The sequence below is a fragment of the Salvelinus namaycush genome, chromosome 31, assembly GCF_016432855.1.
Source record: "Salvelinus namaycush isolate Seneca chromosome 31, SaNama_1.0, whole genome shotgun sequence".
NCBI classification, from domain to species: domain Eukaryota; kingdom Metazoa; phylum Chordata; class Actinopteri; order Salmoniformes; family Salmonidae; genus Salvelinus; species Salvelinus namaycush.
In genome coordinates, this window is record NC_052337.1 from 39,224,300 (window position 1) to 39,250,491 (window position 26,192).

Below are 26,192 nucleotides of genomic sequence, written 5' to 3' on the forward strand. Positions count from 1 at the left end.
TTACTTCGGATCATAGACTGTTTAACTGTAGGCTCTTCAATTACCATAGACGTGCACTAAATCTGTCAGAACAATTCATATCACAACTGAATATCTTCTTCTCACACCATTCATACTGAGATGTCATGTTTTTATTTATTTTTCAAATTCACCCTAGCGGCGACCTCAACCGATTGATATTCCTGACATGCGCATTACAAACTGCAATCTGACCACATAATCGGGAGAGAACGACAGTGTAGGCAGGACCGCAATGGGAAAGCGGGTGATTTTATCAAATTGATCAAAAATCGCTGACAAGATGTCCGACGCGAGTAGAAAACCCCAATCGATACGCATCTGTACTTATTGAAGTGGATACGATACACACAGAACCTGCAGAACAACCAAAAGTAAATACTTTTTCCAAGGGGAGGAAGTTTGTTGTGTCGAAGGAAATATAATAGCCCGGTAAAGCAGGGACAGACTGCGGAAAACTGCCAGAGCAGAGGACAGTCAGAATACAAACCCACCCACCCACCCAGTCAGCCATGGAAGAGTTTGGGTCAGCGTTGGAGAAGAATGTGGCCGATTTAACGGTTATGGACGTGTATGACATAGCCGCGGTGGTGGGCCAGGAGTTTGAGCGGATCATTGATCAGTATGGATGCGAGGCTCTGTCCAGGCTCATGCCAAAAGTGGTGCGGGTACTGGAGATCCTGGAGGTGATGGTCAGTAGGAACAGCATCAGCCCGGAGACAGAGGAGTTGAGGCTGGAACTGGACAAACTACGGCTGGACCGGATGGACCGGCTGGAGAAAGAGAAGAAACATAAGAAGGTCATAATTAGTTTATACATGATAAGATTAATAATATGCCAAGTTGTAACCAAACATAATTGATAACGGTAGGCCAAATAATGTATGGTTAAGATATGACAATACTGGTAACAAACATAGAAAAGTTTAAGAGAAGACAACTCATTTGCCATGCCATCATGAAAAGAATGCAATGAGATTATTTTAACAATAACTTTGGAAAGTGTACTAGGCATTTAGAAAGTCTAACTGATATGCCCAAATAAAATTGGACTCTGAGGTGAATGACACTTCATTGACTGGGGATAGGCTATATTGTTACAATTAGGCCTGCCTCTTTGTATCGCTGCTATACCCGTGCTATGTCGCAGGAAATCACTTAGGCTGTTTTGGGGATAGAAATATCCTCTTACAAAATATATAGGGTCACAACACAAGTGTTCACTTGACTGGTGCATTACTGTGCATAGTAGGTCTGCAACATGTTTACATGAAGGCATATCTCTCTACCCTAATCATGTCCCTCTGCGACAGTCAGAGTAGGTGCACTAAAAATACAATTGTCGTTGCTGGTCTCATGACAGTGACATGGTGGGAGTTAAACTGGCCTGTCATTGGTTGACTGAGATGTGTCTCCTGACTCAAATGAAGTGTGTCACGACATAAATGTTACTTAGGCAAGAGAGCCATCTTTATTACTTCAAATCAAACTTTATTAGTCACATGCGCCGAATACAACAGGTGTAGGCCTTACAGTGAAATGCTTACTTACAGAGCCCCTAACCAACTATGCAGTTTAAAAAAATACAGATAAGAAAAATAAAATAAAAGTAACAAATAATTAAAGAGCAGCAGTAAAATAACAATAGCGAGACTATATACAGGGGGGTACCAGTACAGAGTCAATGTGCGGGGGCACCGGTTAGTTGAGGTAATATGTACATGTAGGTAGAGTTATGGCCCCTGGAAATGCTTAGGATGATATGTTTACATTTAAACTTCAAATAAATGCTTTGGAAATGTTCAGTAGAAAGTTAAGTAGGCCAGAGAAAAATGTGGGTTCCTTAAGCATTCTTTGGGAAGGGTGATAGTTCTATGTGGAACCATACTGACCCAAATAACCCTTTGAGCCCTTCAATGGTTCTTTGCAGTTTAAAAATGGGTTATTTCCTCTTTTATTGATAATTAAAATGTAGTGGCTGTGGCTCATTAGAATATTTTAGGTCGTGCATTGTTCACAGCTCGTTTTGTGCACGAGAGTGTCATTCCAGTTGATCTAATCTGTTGTGTTACGCGATTGTAGCACATGGGGATGTGTGAAACTAACTAAGCGCTTCAGCACTCGGGGGTACCCGTCTGTGAGCTCGTGTGGCCTACCACTTTGCGGCTGAGGCGTCGTTGCTCCTAGACGTTTCCACTTCACAATAACAGCACTTACAGTTGACCAGGGCAGCTCTAGCAGGGCAGACATTTGATGAACTGACTTGTTGGAAAGGTGGCACCCTATAACTTTGAAAGTCACTGAGCTCTTCAGTAAGGCCATTCTACTGCCAATGTTTGTCTATGGAGATTGCACTGCTGCGCGTTCGATTTTATACACCTGTCAGCAACGCGTGTGATTGGAATAGCCGAATCCACTAATTTGAAGGGGTGTCCACATACTGCTGTATATATGGTGTATATGTAACCATGGCCAGTGACAGTATCTTGTGAAAGACTCACGTATGGCCTTGTGTCAATTAAGAACGGTTGACAAATACGTCAGTAGTTCTCAATTCCCTCCTCAGGGACCCCCAGCTGTTCCAGAGATAGCACACCTGATTCAACTTGTTAATTAACACAATAATAACATTGAAGGCATTTTTACAATTTAACATGGCCATTAAACAAGAATGAAAATCCCTGGATGGTTCTACAAGGATCCTTTGAGATTTAGAAAGATTCTTTATAGAACCATTCTCCATAAAGGTTCTTTAAAGAACCATTTATAAGGGTTCTATATAGCCCCAAAAAGGGTTGTAAGCATAGCGAAACCCTATATTGGTGCTATATAGAGGTTTTTTAATGGTTCTTTATAGGATCTTAGGAAAGGGTTCTTTATAGCACCATACAGATTCCATTTAGAACCTTATGAGCATAGTTATTTATAGAACCTTCAAAGGTTCCATATAGCAGCAAAAAGGGTTCTGCTATGGTTATAAGCCAATTAACCCTTATTTGGAACTATATAGAACCATTTGTTTTTAGTGTGTAGGCTATGCAAACAACAGTAAAGCTGACAGTAAAGCCAGAGTATAGTCTATGAGACCAACTGTCTTTAAACGGCACGAGGATGAAGACATTCATTGACAGACAGGAGAAAGCCACTGTAAAAGTTCAGGTTGAAAACAAAACGGATGGCTTTTGTATAGCTTATCAATGCACATGTTGTAGGAAAAAAGGTGCTATCTAGAACCTAAAAGGGTTATTCGGCTGTCCCTATATAGGAGAACCCTTTGAACCCTTTTTGGTTCTGTGGAAGGGGTTCTACATGGAACCCAAAGGGTTCTACCTGGATCCAAAAAGGGTTCTCCTATGGGGACAGCCGAAGAACCCTTTTGGAACCCTTTTTTCTAAGAGTGTGATTACTCAAACAAATTATGGCTCAGTGGTATGTCTGTGGCCACGTCCTAATATTAGCCCAAATGGCTTCTTTTTCTTGTGTGCTTTCAAACCATTGATCAGAGAGGGCTGAATTGGTTAAAGCAATATGGTGGAAACGCCACGCAGGTCAAGCAAGCTGGTGGAAACCCCACATTTTAAGGATGTGCTTGTGGCGGGGCTGTGAGCAGACATGAATGGAGAGGAGTCTGTGTTTGGAGTGTGTGCGTGCAGACAAGATGTATGGAGTGTGTGTTTGTTAACTCTGTGTGTTTGTGTGTACCTCGTGTGTGTGTGTGCGTAGGAGCTGGAGCTGGTAGAGGATGTATGGAGAGGGGAGGCCCAGGACCTGTTGTCTCAGATCGCTCAGCTTCAGGAAGAGAACAAAACACTCCTTACTAACATGTCCATCAAAGACCCCATGAGTGAAGAGGACCTGCAGAGGCACGAAGGTACTAAACCCTGAATCCTAAACCCTTTACTCTACACCCTACAGTCTCAACCCATACACGCACACAATGTCTCTCTCTCTCTCTCTCTCTCTCTCTCTCTCTCTCTCTCTCTCTCTCTCTCTCTCTCTTTTGCTCGCGCTCTCTCAACACACACACACACACACACACACACACACACACACACACACACACACACACACACACACACACACACACACACACACACACACACACACACACAAAGGAGGCCTTCTCTGTGTTTGAGGCTGAGCCAGGCTCATCACTGCATGAGTGGCTCTGTCGTGATGTCACAGAGGGGCTACAGTCCCCCTGCACACAGACACACATGAGAATGAGCACAGAGACAGACCACCCTCAGTGTTTCGTACACCTGCTAGACTAGGGAAAGACATTTGACATTTTCTGACTGTTTAGGACTCGCATGATTTATCATTGAGTACTCGAGTACTCCAATAGAAGAAAATGTCATGTTTAGAACAAAAGGCCTGCACTACAAAACAAATATTTGCGCATTTATCTATATGCCAACAGTACGAAACAATGTCTCATTTATCATAGCCATTACCGATAACCAATCCTAAATGCTAAATTGCCCCATATACTTACATTGCCTTCAGGAAGTATTCACACCCCTTGACATTTTCAACATTTTGTTGTGTAACAGCCTGAATTTAAAATGAATTCAATTTAGATTTTTTATGTCACTGGCCTACATACAATACCCCATAATGTCAAAGTGGAATTATGTTTTCAAAATGTTTTAAACAAATAGATACAATGTTTATTACAAATGAAAAGCTGAAATGTCTTGAGTCAATAAGTATTCAAACCCTTTGTTATGGCAAGCCTAAATAAATTCAGAAGTAAAAATGTGCCTAACGTGTTACGTATTAAGTTGTATGGGCTCACTCTGTGTGCAATAATAGTGTTTAACATGATTTTTGAATAACTACCTCATCTCTGTACCCCGCACATATAATTAGCTGTAAGGTCCCTCAGTCGAGCAGTGAATTTCAAACACAGATTCAACCACAAAGACCAGGGAGGTTTTCCAATGATTTGCAAAGAAGGGCCTATTGGTAGATGGGTCCCCCCAAAAAACAGACATCCCTTTGAGCATGGTATATTAATTACACTTTGGATGGTGTATCAATACACTCAGTCACTACAAAGATACAGACATCCTTCCTAAATCATTTGCCAGGGAGGAAGGAAACCGCTCGGTGACTTTAAAACAGTTACAGAGTTTAATGGCTGTGATAGGAGAAAACTGAGGATGGATCAACAACATTGTAGTTACTCCACAATACTTAGCTGATTGACAGAGGGAAAAGGAGGAAGCCTGTACAGAATAAACATATCCCAAAACATGCAGCCTGTTTGCAACAAGGCACTAAAGTAATACAGCAAAAGTTTTGTCCTGCATACAAAGTGTTATGTTTGGGGCAAACAGGGTAGTAATCTGTTATTCTGCCCCTGAACAAGGGAGTTAAACCACTGTTCCTAGGCCGTCATTGAAAATAAGAATTTGTTCTTAACTGACTTGCCTAGTTAAATAAAGGTAAAAAATATATATTTGGTGAGTAGGCCTATAGGCTTAATGATTTTGATAAAAATACGTTATTTTTCTTTATCATATTTTCAGTGTGGAGCCTGTCTATGTTTAGGGGGGTTATAGCCTAGGGCCCAGGTGAACCAATTCTAAATGGCACTAGCAGTTTGCAAAGTAGCCTAAGCGGAAAATAGACAGGACGCAATTATTCCAAAACTGCAGCTCGTTGTTGGAACACATATTTTCCTACTTCAATCAAAAACTCAATTTTGAATTTGTGGTAAAACTGTTGTCATTTGGCAAGGAATGTAGCTTGTGTATCCCATCAGTTACAGTGCTTTCGGAAAGTGTTCACACCCCTTGGCCTTTTCCAAATTTTGTTGTGTTACAACTCTGTATTGTCAAAGTGGAAGGGGGAAAAAAGAATGAAAAATAAAACACTAATATACTGTATCTTGATTAGATAAGTATTCAACCCCCTGAGTCAATACATGTTAGAATCACCTTTGGCAGCGATTACAGCTGTGAGTCTTTCTGGGTAAGTCTCTTAAGAGATTTCCACACCTGGATTGTGCAACATTTGCCCTTAATTCTTTTCAAAATTCTTCAAGCTCTGTCAAATTGGTTGTTGATCATTGCTAGACAACCATTTTTAGGTCTTGCCACAGATTTTCAAGCAGATTTAAGTCAAGACTGTAACCCGGCCACTTAGGAACATTAACTCTCTTCTTGGTAAGCAACTCCAGTGTAGATTTGGCCTTGTGTTTTACGTTGTTGTCTTGCTGAAAGGTGAATTCATCTCCCGGTGTCTAGTGGAAAGCAGACTGAACCAGGTTTTCCTCTAGGATTTTGCCTGTGTCTAGCTCCATTACGTTTATTTTATTATCCTGAAAAACTACCCAGTCCTTAACATGATGCAGCCACCACTATGCTTGAAAATATGGAGAGTGGTACTCAGTAATGTGTTGTATTGGATTTGCCCCAAACATAACGCTTTGTATTCAGGACAAAAAGTTATTTGCTTTGCCACATTTTTTGCAGTATTATTTTAGTGCCTTGTTGCAAACAGGCTGCATGTTTTTGGAATATTTTTTTCTGTACAGGATTCCTTCTTTTCACTCTGTCAATTAGGTTAATATTGTGGAGTAACTACAATGTTGTTGATCCATCCTGTTCTCCTATCACAGTCATTAAACTCTGTAACTGTTTTAAAGTCAACAGTGGCCAAATGGTGAAATCCCTGAGTGGTTTCCTTCCTCTCTGGCAACTGCGTTGGGAAGGACACCTGTATCTTTGTAGTGACTGGGTGTATTGATACACCATCCAAATTGTAATTAATAACTTCACCATGCTCAAAAGGATGTTCAATGTCTGCTTATTTTTCCCCCATTTACCAATGGGTTCCTTTCTTTGCGAGGCATTGGAAAACCTCCCTGGTCTTTGTGGTTGAATCTGTGTTTGAAATGCACTGCTCGACTGAGGGACCTTACAGTATGTGTGGGGTACAGAGATGAGGTAGTAATTAAAAAAATTATGTTAAACACTATTATTGCACACAGAGTTAGTCCAGGCCACTTATGTGATTTGTTAATTTTTACTCCTGAACTTTTTTAGGCTTGCCATAACAAAGGAATTGAATACTTATTGACTCAAGACATTTCAGCTTCTCATTTGTAATTTTTTTTTTTATAGAATAACATAGTTCCACTGACATTATTGGGTATTGTGTGTAGGCCAGTGACCAAAAATCTTGATTTAATTCATTTTAAAATCAGGCTGTAACACCACAAAATGTGGAAAAAGTCAAGGAGTTTGAATACTTTCTGAAGGCACTGTAGAGTTTTATAGGCATTTAATTGTGTAGGCCTAACGGGATTTTGTAGTAGAGATTGTAGTTGGACACAATTGAGTGAGTAAGACACGGAGGGGATAGGGAATTTAGAGAGAAGAACTGTGGGATGCGTGGCTTGGTTTCTTTTTCGTTGTACCCTACAAATGCACTAGTACAAATGGAACACTAGAGTCAAGGCAAATTAACGTTGTCATCAAGACAACATTTTTGTGAGGATACCCGTTCGGGCAGCCGCAAAGCACATTCCACCAAATACTTTTACAGTATTTGAAAAAAGTAGATCTTTGGTTAAAGATCGAGTTTTGACGTCCGTTTGAGTACTTGAGTCGATTACTCATGCCCATCCCTATGCTAGACACACACACACTACATAATCACACATCACACACACATAAGTCCCCACTAAGTCCCCTCTCCACCTGCTCAGTCCTGACTGAGGTTTTAAAGTCTGGCTTCCTCCATTGCTGATATTCAGGGCTGTGCATCAGCCACGGGTACGCCGTTTCTGTGTCAGAGATATCAAGTACGTATGTGTGCCTGTTTGCTATTTTAAACCTAGCTAGTCATGCTTACAGACAGGAACTCGGTTGCTGTGCTCATAATCACTTGATTTATTCTCTAGTGCAGTACAAAAGGTGTACAAATAATACACATATACTCACACAGAGTATTCATGTTGTTCTAAGTTGGATCCTTTCTCCTGTGTCTTGGCTGCCAGGTATTTATATTGTTCATCCATACTGAGTTAACCCTCTCTGCTCTGCCATGTTTTCTCTGTTGCGTTGCCAGGTATGTCGGAGCGGGAGCGTCAGGTGATGAAGAAGCTGAAGGAGGTGGTGGACAAGCAGAGAGACGAGATCCGAGCCAAAGACCGCGAGCTCACGCTCAGGAACGAGGACGTTGAGGCAGTAAGGACAGCAGGATGGGTGCTTGCTTGGGGTAGAACATGTCCCTTTGCACAGACCTAAGATCAGCTAACCCTTCCCCAATCCCAACCTTAACCATTAGGAGGTAGAACACAAAACTGACCGTAGATCAGTGTCAAGGGGAGACTGGGTTAGGGGTCAGGGACTGCTTGTAGGCTATGGGGGAATCTGTTTATTTATTAAAGTGTATTGATTTGATGGATCAATGACCTGACCCTCTCTTTTTCTCTGTTTTCCTCTGTCACATCCCCCTGTACTTCTTCACTCTCTGGGCCCCATGTTCCTCTATTCCGCCTGTCTCCTAACTCTCTCTCCGGCTCACTCTACCACCATCTCTTCTTGTCTCTACCCCCTCTTTACCTCCACCCCATCCATCCATCTCCCTCCCTGCGTCTCCCTTCCCCTCCATCCCTTCACCTCTCTAGCTCCAGCAGCAGCAGTCTCGTCTGATGAAGATCAACCATGACCTGCGCCACAAGATCTCCGTGGTGGAAGCTCAGGGGAAAGCCCTCATCGAGCAGAAGGTTCGGCGCCTTAGGATGTGTAATGCATATTTTATTACCCACAGTATTTGCAAAACAAAATAGTTCAGAAGTACTTCAACAATGTATACTGAACAAGAATATAAATGCAACATGCAACAATTTACACAAGTTCATTTAAGGAAATCAGTCAACTGAAATAACGTGCTCGCCCGCGTCATTGAGCGTCTGCGTAGCCAGGCGCTAAAATAGAACTTGGTTATATTTTTGACGCTTGACGAGCTGCAAGTCCCGCCTCTCCCATCTCCTCATTGGTTTTTAGGAGCATATACCTGTAGTGAGGTGCGTACTGGCGGCAGAGAAGTCAGGCGCAGGAGAGCGAAAACTGATTTACAACAGTGTCGTTTAATATCCATAAACCACCGTCCACAATACAAATAAATGGGTCAAACAAAACCCGGTAATACCAGCATACCGTGCACAAGCACTTCAAGAAAACAATTACGGACAAGGACATGGGGGGAGAACAGAGGGTTAAATACACAACATGTAATTGATTGAATAGGAACCAGGTGTGATGGAAGACAAAACCAATGGAAAATGAAAAATGGATCAGCGATGGCTAGAAGGTTGGTGACTTCGACCGCCGAACGCCGCCCGAACAAGGAGAGGGACCAACTTCGGCGGAAGTCGTGACAATACCCACATGGGTGATTGAAAGATGAACTGAGGTCCACACTCCAGTCCAGTTGGTGGTGGTAATGCACCTTAAAGTTGGTTGCCAACCGCCATATAAAGTCCGAAGATGAAGAAGACTGGAGGTGGAGAGATTACTAGAACTAACTAGGTTTACCCTTTTATCTGTGGATTAATAGTCGGAGTAGAGGACCTTGTGCATTTCAGTTAAAATAACAACCCAATGTTTATATCCCAAGACAAATAAGCTAGCAACAGCAAGCTAGCTAGCTAAATTGCCTTGAATGTTTCATGCTTTTCGACCTGTCCCCAAATTAATATAGTTGGTTCAGAGTTCGTTTGGATATTTCAATCTTTGTGTCCTGATGTGGATGGACAGAATCCACATGCGAGCGATGGAGCACCAGGACGCACGTGCGTGTCCGGTCTAGTCAGCATGTTAGGCCCTAATCTATGGATTTCACATGACTGGGAAGGGGCGCAGCCATGGGTGGGCCTGGGAGAGCATAGGAGCCATCCCCAACCACTGGGGAGCCAGGCCCAGCCAATCAAAATTTGTTTTTTTCCCACAAAAGGGCTTTATTACAGACAGAAATACTCCTCAGTTTCATCAGCTGTCCAGGTGGCTGGTCTCAGACGATCCCGCAGGTGAAGAAGGCGGAAGTGGAGGGCTGGCGTGGTTACACGTGGTCTGCGGTTGTGAGACCGGTTGGACGTACTGCCAAATTCTCTAAAATGGCGTTGGTGGCGGCTTATGGTAGAGAAATTAACATTCAGTTCTCTTGCAACAGCTCTGGTGGACATTCCTGCAGTCAGCATGCCAATTGCACGCTCTGTGCATTTTAGAGTGGCCTTTTATTGTCCCCAGCACAAAATGCACCTGTGTAATCAGCTTCTTGATATGCCACACCTGTCAGGTGGATGGATTATCTTGGCAAAGGAGAAATGCTCACTAACAGGGATGTAAACATATTTGTGCACAAAATTTGAGAGAAATAAGCTTTTTGTGCATATGGAAAATTTCTGTTGTCTTTTATTTCATGGAACCAACACTTTACATGTTGCGTTTATATTTTTGTTCAGTATATTATTATATTTGTATCTTAAGGTGGAACTGGAGGCGGGAGCTCAGGCACGAGTACAGGAAATGGGAGCACTTCGACAGGAAGTGACACGTTTAAGGGAGCGCCTGCAAGGAGACACGCCTCAGGGTCTAGAGGAGCCTCCTCCCCAGCCCCCCTCCCCCGCACAGGTAATAACAACATCTCCCCAGCCCTCCTCCCTCACACAGGTAATAACAACATCTCCCCAGCCCCCCTCCCTCACACAGGTAATAACAACATCTCCCCAGCCCCCTCCCTCACACAGGTAATAACAACATCTCCCCAGCCCCCCTCCCCCGCACAGGTAATAACAACACCTGCTCAGGTCGGCAGAACCAGCCAGGCACACTGGCAGCTACACAGTTAAGGCTCACCTGCACAGGTAACTACACAGTTATTACAGGTAGACTTGCCCCCAGCAGCCCTATGTGCTACATTATAACCCTGTCTTTTCTTTCCACATCTATGAGAGAATCTTTGCAGCCTGAGTCAGTTTATAGCAGTCTGACTGACAGCCTGTAGAGCCGGAGTCTCTGCCTCCTTGGAAAACATGACCTGGCTATCATATGAGGGGTGGGAGGTGGAGGTGGAGGGAAGTGGGGCAGGACGGAAATAGCCCCGCTCTCTACCCCTCCACAGCCAGCTAGCCAGCCAACCAGCATGCAAGCCAGAGACATGTAGAGAGAGACAGAAAGGCAGCCAGACAATTCAGGACAGCTAAAAGTGACCTGGCAATGACCTTTGTAGTCACATGCACACCAAACTGGTTTATTGGTAGCCAAATGAAAAACAGATTTTTCACAGACTTCGTACAGAAAGTGGAACACATATCACCCACAGTACTCTGCAGCAACATTTATGTTGTCACTTTTCTTTTACAATGACTAACCCTCGATAAAGGTACAATACAAAACATGTCTCCCCCTCACAGCCTGGTAGCCCCTGCTCCTCAGAGGTGGGGGCTCAGGGTGTGGGCTGGCCAGAACCAGACAGACACTACCACCCTGAGCTGATGTTGGGGGGGTACGATCCGGCCCCGCGCCTCCCGTCCCTGGATGACGATGATGAGGATGTAGAGGAAGAGGCAGTGTTGCTATGGGTAACACCGTTGTGCTAGCTAGCTAGCCGCCCCCAGAATGGTGTGTTTGCCGTGACCTCTAACCTTTGCACCACACACTGTCCCCTTAAACAGTGTTCTATTGATGCTGCTATCGCTAGAGCACAGAGTTGAGATGCTGCCTCATTCACCTGTACGCGTGTGGGGTTGGGAAGTTTGATTGCATTTCAAGGGCTGTGTTTTTGATTCAGCCAACCTTGAGTCAGTGAACCCTTTTCCCTAACTTTACCACATGGGTGTGTATTTGAGAGGAAGAGGAAGAGTGAGGTGTTGTGTACGCATACGGTATGTGTTGGAGTATGCGTACAGTCGGCGTGTGTGTCGGGGTGTGTTATAAACGTGCACAGTGTGTATGTGGGAGTGTGTGTGCGTGCTCCTGCCTGCAGTTCTACTACCCCAGTGTGAGCACCCTAACTGTTGATTTTGACGGCACAGAGCATGTGTGAGTTAAGTATCCCTGTGCCAACTATGTCAGACTGTGTGTGTGTGCGTGTGAGAACCAACTGTCCCTACACCCACTGGACCAGACCGTACCACTGCAGCTCTCACCTCTAAACATAGACTGCTCTGACACCCCTGTAACAGCACATGGACTAGTCCCTGCAACACACGTCATAGCAGAGTATGTAGTTTGTACCAACAGAACCTCGGAACACAAGCTCAGCCTGTAACGGTTATAGCATGACTGTCCTTAGAGCCTCTTTTTTCACATGTCATTTGCTACAGAGTGGCTTATGACTGTTTTCTGCATGACTGACCTCTGTTGGTTGCATGCAGTGAGTTAGTCTGAAGTATCTCAACCTGAGGTGCACTTCTGGCTGTAGGGAATGAAGGAAGGAAGGAGAGAAGGGTGCATTTCTTAAGTATTGGAACAGGGCCCAGTGTCTGACCTACAGTTCTCTTCCTGTGCCACTAGGAGGCGATGTGTGATGAGGACACACCTGCTCTGTTCCAACACTTTACCAAGGTATCCCTCCTTCCTGCCTGTCCTCTATTCCTTCCTTTCCTTTCTTCCTTCGTCCCATGGTGTAATGTGGCTGTACCTCACTAGGAGGCGCTATGTGATGAGGAGGGGGGAGGCCTGGACCAGAAGGATCCCAACAGGCCCCGGTTCACACTGCAGGAGCTGAGAGACGTTCTGCACGAGAGAAACGAGCTCAAGTCCAAAGTGTTCATGCTGCAGGAGGAGATCGCCTACTACAAAAGGCAGCCCTATTTATTTTCACCATACAAACAGAACATGTTTTTTAATTTTTTAACAATCAATCAGATGAGATTAACACAAGTTGTCAGGTTAAACTTAAGAAGTTAAAAGTTAACAATACTGGAGTCAACAATATTGACAATGATGATGGTGGAGTGATGACTGTTCTTCCTCTCTCTCCAGTGAAGAGGCGGAGGACGAGACCGGCACCCCTACTCCTTCCCCTTCCCCCGAACAACTGAGGGCACGGCCCCGACCCAACGCACAGCCCGAGTCAGGAATCAAACGCCTGTACGTACCACACACCCGCAGATACGCTGGATTCTGATCTACACCAAACTGGGTGTGGTTTAGAGTATCCACCAGCTGGCAACACACCAGTAATGTATCTCACAGCGGAAGGAAATACATCAAATGGGCTGTGTTTGATGTGGTCCCTCTCTTCCGTCTCCCTCTCTCTCTATCTTCGCTTGTCTTTCTGTGAATGTGTGTGTGTTTATGTGCGTCTGTGGGTGTATGTGTGTGTGTGTGTGTGTGTGTGTGTGTGTGTGTGTGTGTGTGTGTGTGTGTGTGTGTGTGTGTGTGTGTGCGTACCTCTGTGTGTGTACCTCTGTTTGACAGGATCTTCACAGCCATAATGCCGATGGTGGCAGCTGGGTTGATTTCAGATGACCCCACTTTACAGCCAATCAGACATCTCATATCCCTTGTACGACCCCCCGTCATTGGTTGGCCTCTGTGTCACTCACTGTCTTAGCTAACACCCTCTTCCCCCTGTATGTCGTATTGGTGGGGCCAGGAGTTTTTCCTGACTTTGTGATCTGACCAGTAAAAACTCTGGGCCCTGGTTATCGCACCTGCATGGACCCTCTCATCCGCTGTAGATGTTTGTATTCTGATTGGCTGACTGTGGGGCTATCTAAATCACAGTCCAATGGAAAGATGGTAGATCATTAAAATCAGCCAGTCAGAATAGGGTGTGTATTCACTTCCTGTCCCGTTTTCGATTCACTAACAGATTTTTTATAACTATTGATTTTCCTCTGCTTCTGTTGCTTTGTGCATATAACTCTAATGATGCACTTTGTCTTATCTCAGAACTCACTGTGTAGAAATGCATCTCAGTTCTCTGTATTTTAACAGTTATAACCACAGAACTCTAAAGTCATGAGAGACTAAAGAATATGTCTGGAGGACATAGGGCAACAATGACGCTGGGTAGTGAAGTCCACTTTTTTGTCTCTCTTTTCTCTGTACTTTTCCATCCTCGCTTCCTCTCCTCTCTCAGGTTTAGCTTCTTCTCTCGCGACAAGAGGCGGAACTCCCAACGGAATGCACAGTTTGAAGACAGCTTCAGCTCGTGGGCGGGAAAGGATGAGGTGTACACCGAACAGGCCCAGGAGGCTTTGCAGCACATATAGGGCACGTTCCTCTGACCAGGCGTTGTTGACGCCTGCCAGATCTTACAACGCATGGATAGGTATTTTAAGTATCAGCTACCACATCACATGTTATAGCAATCTGTCAGGCGATGAAATAGTCAATGACGGGGCACGCAACCATTGGTTGATGCGTGCAACGTCTTACCAGGAGAACGTGACGTAGTGATTGGACAGCGCTTTATGATGAGGTCACTCAGAACCATCTCACTGTAATGCCCCGCCCATGCCCACCATGTGAGCTGCAGCAGCACTTAAGGGACAGTTCGAAATTTACTGCGGTGGGGAGTTGGTCCAAAATAGGGGAGGGTTGTCAAACATATTTTTTTGCTTTGGGGAGGGTTGTGTAATTTTTTTATTGGGCACGGGAGGGTGGTGTATTTTTTCCCTGGTTTACATTCCCCATTTTGCAGGATTGACTATATAATGTCTTCCATATAGTCACATTTCCTCATCTGCTTGCTTGCGCCTCCCCTATCAAGGTGTTTTGGTACTTCCCTTATGCACTACGCTTTTCTGCATGATTACTATACAGTCAACTCTATCCTGCCCTCTATACATAGTGACAATAGTGGTAGGTGGATCTGCAATAAGTTAACTGGCAATCATACCACACATAAAATCATTCAAATCTGCACCGATTTTCAATATAAATCCACAAGAACAAAAACGAATAGCTGATAGGCAGTAGAGAGGCCAGGGGCATCATTGCGCAGGAAAGAACAGTCAAGACATGATATATGCAGCTCAAAAAGCTCTCCTATTCATCTTGTTTAGGCCAAACACATTTTATCTACTATATAACTGATTCCCCTCTTCACAGTTCTAAAAATAGTAAAATGTTTAATAAAATAGTGATGAATTTAATTCAAATGAATCGATTCTTTTAAATGATTATTTTTTACTAACTGAACGATGTGCTTCGCCAGGTCGCAGTTGTAAATGAGAACTTGTTCTCAACTGGCCTACCTGGTTAAATAAAGGTGAAATAAAAATTGTACAGTAGTAGTTGGGGTTAAATTGTGGTGAATCGAATCATGGGAATCCAAATAATAATTTGAGAATCGCAAATAATAAAAACAATTTAGCTGTAGGCGTCCTTTCGAATTGTGTCGATGCAAAACAATTTGTTGATACTTTAAGTTGATTTGGACATTCAATTTATGGGACGTTGCAACTCAATAGATGCTAGTAGTCAGCCAGAATTACACACTTCTAATGGGAAGACTATAACATCCACGGTGCATGCTGAAACAGTCATTTACAATGCTGAAACAGTCATTTACAATGCTGAAACAGTAATTTACTATGCTGAAACAGTAATTTACAATGCTGAAACAGTCATTTACTATGCTGAAACAGTCATTTACAATGCTGAAACAGTCATTTACAATGCTGAAACAGTCATTTACAATGCTGAAACAGTCATTTACAATGCTGAAACAGTCATTTACTATGCTGAAACAGTAATTTACAATGCTGAAACAGTCATTTACTATGCTGAAACAGTCATTTACTATGCTGAAACAGTCATTTACAATGCTGAAACAGTCATTTACAATGCTGAAACAGTCATTTACAATGCTGAAACAGTCATTTACTATGCTGAAACAGTCATTTACAATGCTGAAACAGTCATTTACAACATTTCCCCCCCAAAACCTTCCAATTAAATGTTGACTGCAAAAGTAGGCCTACCTGGCAGAATGATATCATGAAGATTGGTATCAATCGGGTGCACATTTGTTTTGCATACTCTGCCATCACATGTGCAGTACAGAAACCTGACAGAAACACTTCTAGCCTAACACAAATGTACTGTGAGTAAAACTTAGCTGGGACATGCTTTCAATGGTGTTCTCCAACACCTGAAACCAATATTGTGGATTAGGGGGGTACCCTGACTGGGACTCAAACCCTGGTCCCTGTGACTGTCATTCCAAAACCATTATACTGTCACAATCCTCGCTGTATGAGCCATGATACAATTAATACCAAGTGGGTTAACCCTATTGGCACGATGCATATGGTGTTTGCCTTTGACGCCAGTGACCGGGTTTCACTTCCTTGTCCTGTTGTTTGCTACATTGGTGTCAAAATTGGGAATACAAAGAGGCTAAAATCTCTTGGTGAGGCCGCTAGGTCTTGTACAAAGTTTTTTTTGTATTAATAAAAGGGGTACAACTTTTTATTTTATTTTTATTATGAATATATTTTTATTCGCTGTCTCGCATCAAATAAATCCATTCTTCAGTTAATTACATTTGTATGGCCTTGGGGACAATACATGATCCTACCAAGACTAGCCTACAACACCACCATGCAATGATTATAAGGTCTACAAAGGCACAGTACAGGACAGTCTGGCTCTATTTTTACTTCTGATACTGATGCGCTGTCTGTTGCCGATCATCATTCTCCCAGCAGGCCCACTTATTCGGGGAAGTTTAAAGCGCGTTCTGCCTCCTTTCCGATCTGATCGGCTATTCCTCGAACCTAACGCTTCAATATAGGCTAAATATTTGTCATTTAACTTTTAAAACGTATTACCTTTTATATGTGGCATAACCACAACCAGTCAACAATGTTTTAATCTGATTAGTTTTCTTCAAAGGTCTCCTGTAGGCTACCTGCGCATGTTCATCCACTCGAATATAATTCCAGCATCCAAACTGCAACGGACATTCGATCTGTTACAAAACACCAAAAAGTTTCATGACATTCGGAGATTGTCAAGCCAAGCGATCGACACTGAGTAGGAAGGGATGTATTTTCAGTTTGTCGAGATTTACATACTCTATTTGATTTTGGTGTTGAAAACGCAAACCATGATGAAACGCTCAAAGTCGGTAATCGGTGTGCAGTTATTTGTTGCTTATTGGTTGTGTGCGGTGCATTGGCAAAGAAACTTGTTAGTCTAACATTTGTTGCATATGTTTGATATAATTAGAAATATAGCATCAAAATGTTGAAAATCTGATCCCCCCTCTAGCTGATCATTGTCTGCAGCCGGCTCTGATCGTAGTGTAATGAGTCAGGCAAGAAGAGTGATGAGCTTGTGAACCCTCAACCTTCTGGCCCGTAGCCCTACGTGGCATCGACTGTGCCACAAAGCATGCTAAGTCGATATTCATGTTTATAAACACAGGGTTGCTACAGTTATTGTTATTTATGGTGGTAATCATTCTCTTTGAGTACATTTTCTGCGGGGGGGGGGGGCAATACATTTTGAACTGTCCCTGAAAGCATCGTAATGGTCAGCTCACTTCACAGTACAGCTGAGTACAGCACATCAGCTCCAAGTCACAGAGTAATTCAGTCATTCACCCAGCATCTAGAATAGTGTTTCCTAACCTCCTTTGTCAGTGAACTCCTTGCCTTGCCTTGGGACTGTGGTTAGTGTGCAGTAGCGCTGCATGGGTAAAATCACTGCAGAAGCCAAGACAGACCCCCCCCCCATACTACAACCTATGCGTTGTGATAATTGCGTTGTTTGCTCTATAACCTGTTCGTTCATGTGCCTTGCGACCGTGATATATAGGCCTAAAGGCCGCGACAATTAGACAGTGGCAGAATAAATTCAACCACACATTTGTTTCATCACAAAACCGGAGAGCAACTTCTGTCCAGTGAAGTCCACAAAGCATATTGCACATAACAAACCGTTACATGATCTAACACCATGGTCAAGCAAGTTAAGTTTCCGACAGTTTCGGACCACTAAACAACTATTGATTTAGAACCACGGAGAGTTACCGCAAGTCGTAAAGAAAACAGGAGCTGCCTCCACTATTCCAGCAACATTACTGTGCCTGCTGCAGTATAGTGGGATTTTATGACATTGCTGCTTCTAAGTGACAGGACAGAGAGAGTTGGGGGTGAAGAGGAACAGATTCCGTTTGACTTCTGGAGAAGAAAAAAACTCCCTAAAGCCTTTATTTATCCAAAAGTGAAATCCAGGAGAATTGACAGATGCACAGAGCGGTTCCCTTTATGTTTGAACGGACAGAGACACAGTAGGTGTAAGAGAGAGACAATAGTCAGGCTTGGTAGGCTTGTGGAAAGTACATAAAGTATGGTTGACAGGTGAGAGGAGAGCGAGATGGAGGAACCACGTCAGAAACAACAGAAAGATAATCACGAGTCACAGGTTTTAGAGATAGAGGAGGAGAGTTATGTCCAGTAAAGAAACCGAATACAGACCGAGATGTAGCAGACGCTGATTAATCATCATACCCCCTTGACCTTGAGCTCGACCAGTCATGTCCTCAGAGGCAGCTAGGGGGCGCTGTGGCTAGGCCCCTCACCAGCACTGGCTAAAAGGTGTGTGAACATGCAGTATGTGGTGGCTTTTTTTATTTAACAGATTGGCATTGTACATAAAATAATACGTGTTACTGGGTTTTGAGTTGGGATTTTGAATTTCACATCTGGAACATCCTGCCTATTCCTTGACTGCATGATCAAACTAGATGGTTGGTAACTCTATTCTCAATACAACTATTTTGTTTCCCCAACAACATGCTCTGCCAAATACATACTGTTGTTAGAAGTTTGGGAAGCCTTTTTAGAATAAAATTCCCAAGTTAGAGGTTTTATATTTTTCAAATGGTGAATTAAGCACATAAAGTTATAGTTTTACAATGTCTTATGGAAAGAGTATTTTTGTTTTGAATTAATTTAACCAGATGCTACTTGCTGCTGCTTTTTTGTTTTCCGGCATTTTATGGTGCCTTCAGGACTAGCCAAGTGGTGTACATATGAAGCAAAAGTAAACTATTTGATATATAACATTTGAATGGGCGTCATGTTGGAACCAAATGTGACAAGACAAGACAAACAACACTCAATTTAGATGCAAATTTACAATGTTGTCGTGGAATATTTGGTTCAAACATGGAGAGTAGTTTGCCAAACTCTGTGCTATGGCTGCAAGATGGTTTGTGAGAAGCAAAATGGTCAGTGTGGATGAGGGAGCTTTTGGATCCTGAGGAGTAGTTCTGACTCCGTCAATCAGACATGATGCTTCAGCCTGACTATGAGAACATTGACACTATTCTTATGACTGAAGAACTGTTAAATCATTTATTTTAGAATGCCAGAGACAAAATGAAAGTGCAAAAATAGGGCAACGCTTATTGTGACAAAAAGGATTAATAGTCAATAGAAATGATATCTTGTCTGCTGGTGGCAACATCTACAACATAATTTACACATAAAGGGAAATAAATAATACAGTATTGTTATCTGAACATGGGCAGATGTGTCATCATATACAAACTTCATGGAGCCCCTTCACACCTGGTGGTAGATTTCTATTGTAAGGATTCCAGATATGATGAATGTCTCGTTGTTTTGATACAGCTTGTTGCCTTTTATTCAAATATGCCCTGTCAATAAACATTGTGATCCCCAGAATGTTTCATGTCAACTTTCTTCAGAAACACATAGAGTCAAAAACACTCTTTCTAAAAAATAAAATAAATTAACTTTATCCATTGCATCAATGCTAACCAGTATTTTACAAAATGTACAGTACCAGTCAAAAGTTTGGACACACTCATTCAAGGGGTTTTCTTTATTTTAATATTTACTACATTGTAGAATATTAGTGAAGACATCACAACTATGAAATAACACATATGGAATCATGTAGTAACCAAAAAAGTGTTAAACAAATCTAAATATATTTTAAATTTGAGATTCTTCAAAGTAGCCACCCTTTGCCTTAATGACAGCTGTGAACACTCTTGGCAATCTCTCAACCAGCTTCATGAGGTATGGAATGCATTTAAATGAACAGGTGTGCCTTGTTAAAAGTTAATTTGTGGAATTTATTTCCTTCTTAATGCGTTTGAGCCAATCCGTTGTGTTGTGACATGGTAGGGGTGGTATACAGAAGATAGCCCTATTTGGTAAAAGACCAAGTCCATATTATGGAAAGAACAGCTCAAATAAGCAAAGAGAAACGACAGCCCATCATTACTTTAAGACATGAAGGTCAGTCAATCCAGAAAATTTCAAGAACTTTGAATGTTTCTTCAAGTGCAGTTGCAAAAATCATCAAGCGCTATGATGGCCGTCAGCGAAGTGGAGGTGTTGTTTCCTACCTTCACCACCTGGAGACGACCCGTCAGGAAGTCCAGGACCCAGTTGCACTGGGTCTCAACCCAGGGCCCCAAACTTAATGATGAGCTTGAGGGCACTATGGTGTTGAATGCTGAGCTATAGTCAATGAACAGCATTCTTACATAGTTATTCTTCTTGTCCAGATGGGATAGGGCAGTGTGCAGTGCGATGGCGATTGTATCATCTGTGGATCTATTGGGGCGGTAAGCAAGTTGAAGTGGGTCTAGGGTGGCATGTAAGGTAGAGGTGATATGATCCTTGACCAGCCTCTCAAAACACTTCATGATGACAGAAGTGAGTGCTATGGGGCGATAGTCATTTAGTTCAGTTACCTTTGCTTTCTTGGGTACAGGAACAATGGTGGAAGCAAGTGGGGACAGCAGACTGGGATAGGGAGAGATTTAATATGTCCGTAAACACTCCAGTCAGCTGGTCTGCGCATGCTCTGAGGATGTGGCTAGGAATGCTGTCTGGGCCGGCAGTCTTGCGAGGGTTAACACGCTTTAATGTCTTACGTTGGCCATGGAGGAGAGCCCACAGTCCTTGGTAGCGGGCTGCGGCGGTGGCACTGTGTTATCCTCAAAGTGGACGAAGAAGGGGTTTAGCTTGTCCGGGGTCCACGACGTAACTGGTTTTCCCTTTGTAGTCCGTGATTGTCTGTAGACCCTTCCACATACGTCTCGTGTCTGAGCCGTTGAATTGCGACTCCACTTTGTCTCTGTACTGACGTTTTGCCTGATTGCCTTATGGAGGGAATAACTACACTGTTTGTTTCCAGTCATATTCCCAGTCACCTTGCCATGGTTAAATGCAGTGGTTATTCTCAGAGGCTACCCGGAACATATCCCAGTTCGTGTGATCAATAGAATCTTGAAGCATGGATTCCGATTGGTCAGACCAGCGTTGAATAGGTCTTAGCACGGGTACTTCCTTTTTTCAGGTCTCCAGATATGCTTCATCGGGTTCAAGTCCGGGCTCTGGCTGGGCCACTCAAGGACATTCAGAAACTTGTCCTGAAGCCACTCCTGCGTTGTCTTGGCTGCGTGCTTAAGGTTGTTGTCCTGTTGGAAGGTGAACCTTCACCACAGTTTTAGGTCCTGAGCACTCTGGAGCAGGTTTTCATCAAGGATCTCTCGGGACTTTGCTCCATTCATCTTTGCCTCGATCCTGACCAGTCTCAGTCCCTGCTGCTGAAAAACATCCCCACAGCATGATGCTGACACCACCATGCTTCACCGTAGGAAGGGTGCCAGGTGTCCTCCAGATGTGACAATTGGTATTCAGACTAAAGAGGTCAATCTTGGTTTCATCAGACCAGAGAGTTCTTTAGGTTCCTTTTGGCAAACTCCAAGTGGGCTGTCATGTGCATTTTACTGAGGAGTGTCTTCCGTCTGACCACTCTACCACAAAGGCCTGATTGGTGGAGTGCTGCAGAGATGGGAGAACCTTCCAGAAGAACAACCATCTCCACAGAGGAACTCTGGAGCGCTGTCAGAGTGACAATCGGGTTCTTGGTCACCCTCCTGAGCAAGGCCCTTCTCCCCCGATAGCCCTGTTTGGCCGGGTAGCAAGCTATAGGAATAGTCTTGGTGGTTCCAAACTTCTCCCATTTAAGAATGATGGGGGCCACTGTGTTCTTGGGGACCTTCAATTATGTAGAAATGTTTTGGTACCCTTCCTCAAATCTGTGCCTCGACAAAATCCTGTCTCAGAGCTTTACGGACAATTCCTTAGACCTCATGTCTTATTATTTGCTCTGATATCCACTGTCAACTGTGGGACCTTATATAGACAGGTGTGTGCCTTTCCTAATCATGTCCAATCAATAGAATTTACCACAGGTGGACTCCAATCAAGTTGTAGAAACATCTCAAAGATGATCAATGGAAACAGGAGGCACCTGAGCTCAATTTCAAGTCTCATAGCAAAGGGTCTGAATACTTATGTAAATAAGGTATTTCTGTTTTTTATTTTTAATACATTTTCAAAAAATGTCTCACTTTGTCAGTATGGGGTATTGTGTTTAGATTGATCAGGAAAAATGTTTTTAATCCATTTTAGAAAAAGGCTGTAACGTAACAAAATGTGGGAAAAGTCAAGGGGTCTGAATACTTTCCGAATGCACTGTATGTGGAGGCAGTGAAAATAGCAGAAGGAGTGAGTAGAGAGGAGATGGTAGTGGATGCCATGCAGGAGAAGGATCCTGACCCATTAATAGTGAAGAAGGTGGACTTTGTTGCATTTATAGCGCAGATCGTAAATTGCACTAGTCAAACTAATAAAAAATCAAACAGATGATAAGGTCTATATAATTATCAAACATACATTAGTCATGGCAAGGAAACACAAAATTATCCTTAAGTAATACAATTGTAGGCAGTTGATACAAAGTACAGTTTACGATAGCTCTCCCCAGGTTCTGCAATGTGTCTAAGACATCCTGTAACTCATATAGCCTCCCCAGTCCTCCTTGCGTGACTTTCTCTGGCAACAACATTTTAATAAATCTAACCTCCCCCTGACAGCAGCAACCATCTTGTCAGCAATTAAAAGCTCAGAAGTGGGTTTAACTGAAACTTGATCTTTCATCACAAGTATAGGGTCATAACAAGGTGAACGAGTCTAAGCATCTTCTGACAGTTGGCTGTTTTCATCAGGCCTGCGGCAGCCTTGTGTTCTCAGGAAACCAGTCGTATTCTCAGAACCTCAGATAGCCACGGTGGGGCCCGGACAGGAAGTGTATGAGCGTAGGCGTTTCCACCTTCTGATAGTGTCTGAATGGCACAACATTCAAAACAGGTTTTAACACACACACACAGAGGTCTCCTGAAGAGGAGACCTTACAGTTTATCATAACACAATTTATTAACCCTTTAAAAGGTCTGAGGCCTTGGTTTAACCCCTTCAACATCATTGTAGATCTCTAGAACTTTACAGCCAATATTTTACAGGGAGTACTGAATGAAGAGGTTCCACCTCCCAGGTTCCCGAGCCTGTGGAGAGATCTGAATGAAGAGGTTCCACCTCCCAGGTTCCCGAGCCTGTGGAGAGATCTGAATGAAGAGGTTCCACCTCCCAGGTTCCCGAGCCTGTGGAGAGATCTGAATGAAGAGGTTCCACCTCCCAGGTTCCCGAGCCTGTGGAGAGATCTGAATGAAGAGGTTCCACCTCCCAGGTTCCCGAGCCTGTGGAGAGATCTGAATGAAGAGGTTCCACCTCCCAGGTTCCCGAGCCTGTGGAGAGATCTGAATAGTACAGTTTGTTACTTTTGTTTGAAATTCAAGGTAGTAGTGTGAATTTGGTTAGTGTTTTTGTTCATCCAAAACATAAATCGTTTTTCTGGGTATTTTTTTACTACACCGTACAATACATACATACTCTCCATTACTCTTTTAAAAAATAAATAAATCGGTATTAGCACAGTATACATGATCCCAAATCTAGCTCCAAGACGGCAGCAATTTGAAAAACTAAAAGGTAGATTGTGTTTATTTACTGGCACATTAAACCACGTTGCGTGCCGTAGATTAAAGAACTCTGTGGGTAGTGCTAAAAACAATGACATGATATCATAATCAAGAGGCTGAGTAATCAAGGGGCTGATTGCTCACCAGCTGGACGAGTTCCATAAAGTTGCCAGAAGGGCAGCACACAGGGAAGGAATGGGGGGAGGGGGGGGGGGGGGGGGGGGGGGGTTACTCCTGTTAAGTTGTGCTCAGTCCCAGGGATAACAAAGGGAGCTCAGCAAGACCCGGAGCCCAGAAGACGGTATCCCGGAGAGGGTCTCCCTATTCTTTTCTTTTTGTTTGTTATTTAAATAAACATCCTTGAAACCGAGCTAATCCAACTCTGTCCGTGTCTGATCTGTGTAAACGTCTTGACCAAACCCCCTGGTCTGCCACAATATGCATTTTGAATCCAACTTCTGTATAATCCAAACTATGGCTAAAGCTCACTTTGCTCGCGTCGGGGAAATTAAATGTACATTTATTTGTATATTTCTCCAGTGCCCTTAACAAAATAACTACACATTTTTGTTGATATTCCCTCCCCCCTTAACAATTTTTATTTGCTGATGTGTACCTTTTCCAGGTCCAGCCATAGTCCCCACTATTTTTTTTTAACCTTTATTTAACTAGGCAAGTTAGTTAAGAACAAAATCTTATTTTCAATGGCAGCTTAGGAACAGTGGGTTAACTGCCTTGTTCAGGGGCAGAATGACAGATTTTTACCTTGTCAGCTTGGGGATTTGATCTTGCAACCTTTCGATAACTAGTCCTCCAGTATTTATGCTGCAGTAGTTTATGTGTTGGGGGCTAGGGTCAGTCTGTTATATCTGGATTATTTCTCCTGTTTTATCCGGTGTCCTGTGTGAATTTAAGTATGCTCTCTCTAATTCTCTCTTTCTTTCTTTCTTTCTCCCTCTCGGAGGACCTGAGCCCTAGGACCATGCCTCAGGACTACCTGGCATGATGACTCCTTGTTGTCCCCAGTCCACCTGGCCATGCTGCTGCTCCAGTTTCAACTGTTCTGCCTGCGGCTATGGAACCCTGACCTGTTCACTGTGATTACTATTATTTGACCATGCTGGTCATTTATGAACATTTTAACATCTTGGCCATGTTCTATTATAATCTCCACCCGGCACAGCCAGAAGAGGACTGGCCGCCCCTCATAGCCTGGTTCCTCTCTAGGTTTCTTCCTAGGTTTTGGCCTTTCTAGGGAGTTTTTCCAAGCCAGCGTGATTCTACACCTGCATTGCTTGCTGTTTGGAGTTTTTGGCTGGGTTTCTGTACAGCACTTTGATATATCAGCTGATGTAAGAAGGGCTATATAAATACATTTGATCTGATTTGGTTGTAGAATTTAACAGCTTTTTTCTGGACTTTGATAACTAGTGGGTATAGTCTTAATTCTGCTCTGCATGCATTGTTTGGGGTTTTGCGTTGTACACAAAGTATTTTTTTGCAGAATTCTGCATGCAGTCTCAATTGGGTGTTTTTCCCGTTTTGTGAATTGTTGGTTGGTGAGTGGAACCCATACCTCACAACCATAGAGGGCAATGGGTTCTATAACCGATTGAAGTACTTTTAGCCAGATCCTAATTGGGATGTTGAGTTTTATGTTCCTTTGGATGGCATGGAAGGCCCTTCTTGCCATGTCTCTGAGATCGTTCACAGCCTTGTGGAAGTTACCTGTTGTGTTGATGTTTAGGCCGAGGTAGGTATAGTTATTTGTGTGCTCTAGGGCAACAGTGTCTAGATATCATTTTATTTGTTGTCCTGGCTACTGGACCTTTTTTGGAACACCATTATTTTTTGTCTTACTGAGATTCACAGTCAGGGCCCAAGTCTGACAGAATCTGTGTAGAAGATCTAGGTGCTGCTGTTGGTCCTCCTTGGTTGGGGACAGAAGCACCAGATCATCTGCAAACAGTAGACATTTGATTTCCGAGTCCAGTAGGGTGAGGTCAGGTGATGCAGACTATTCTAGTGCCCTCGCCAATTCATTGATATATATGTTGCATCCCTCTCTCATTGGAATTTGTGGTCTGTATGTTTTCATTTAGCATACCATCAACACCACAGGCCTTTTGGGGTTGGAGGGTTTGTATTTTGTCCTGTAGTTCATTGAACGTAATTGGAGAATCTAGTGGGTTCTGGTAATCGTCAATAGCTGATTCTAATATTTGTAGTTAATCATGTATGTTTTTTAGCTGTTTGTTCTTTGTTATAGAGCCGAACAGATTTGAGAAGTGGTTTATCCATACATCTTCATTTTG

At 43.2% G+C, this 26,192-nt stretch overlaps 1 protein-coding gene across 1 annotated transcript; it reads left to right on the top strand.

Moving 5' to 3' along the window:
• Nucleotides 1–228: 228 nt before the first annotated feature.
• On the top strand, nucleotides 229–19,696 carry LOC120026048 (RILP-like protein 1). The gene is made up of 8 exons (XM_038970834.1): nucleotides 229–818; nucleotides 3,742–3,889; nucleotides 8,104–8,222; nucleotides 8,666–8,764; nucleotides 10,527–10,670; nucleotides 12,690–12,844; nucleotides 13,026–13,133; nucleotides 14,131–19,696. Exons 1-8 carry the CDS (start codon nucleotides 531–533, stop codon nucleotides 14,261–14,263), a joined length of 1,194 nt encoding a protein of 397 aa, XP_038826762.1. The 5' UTR covers nucleotides 229–530; the 3' UTR covers nucleotides 14,264–19,696.
• The last annotated feature ends 6,496 nt before the right edge of the window (nucleotides 19,697–26,192 follow it).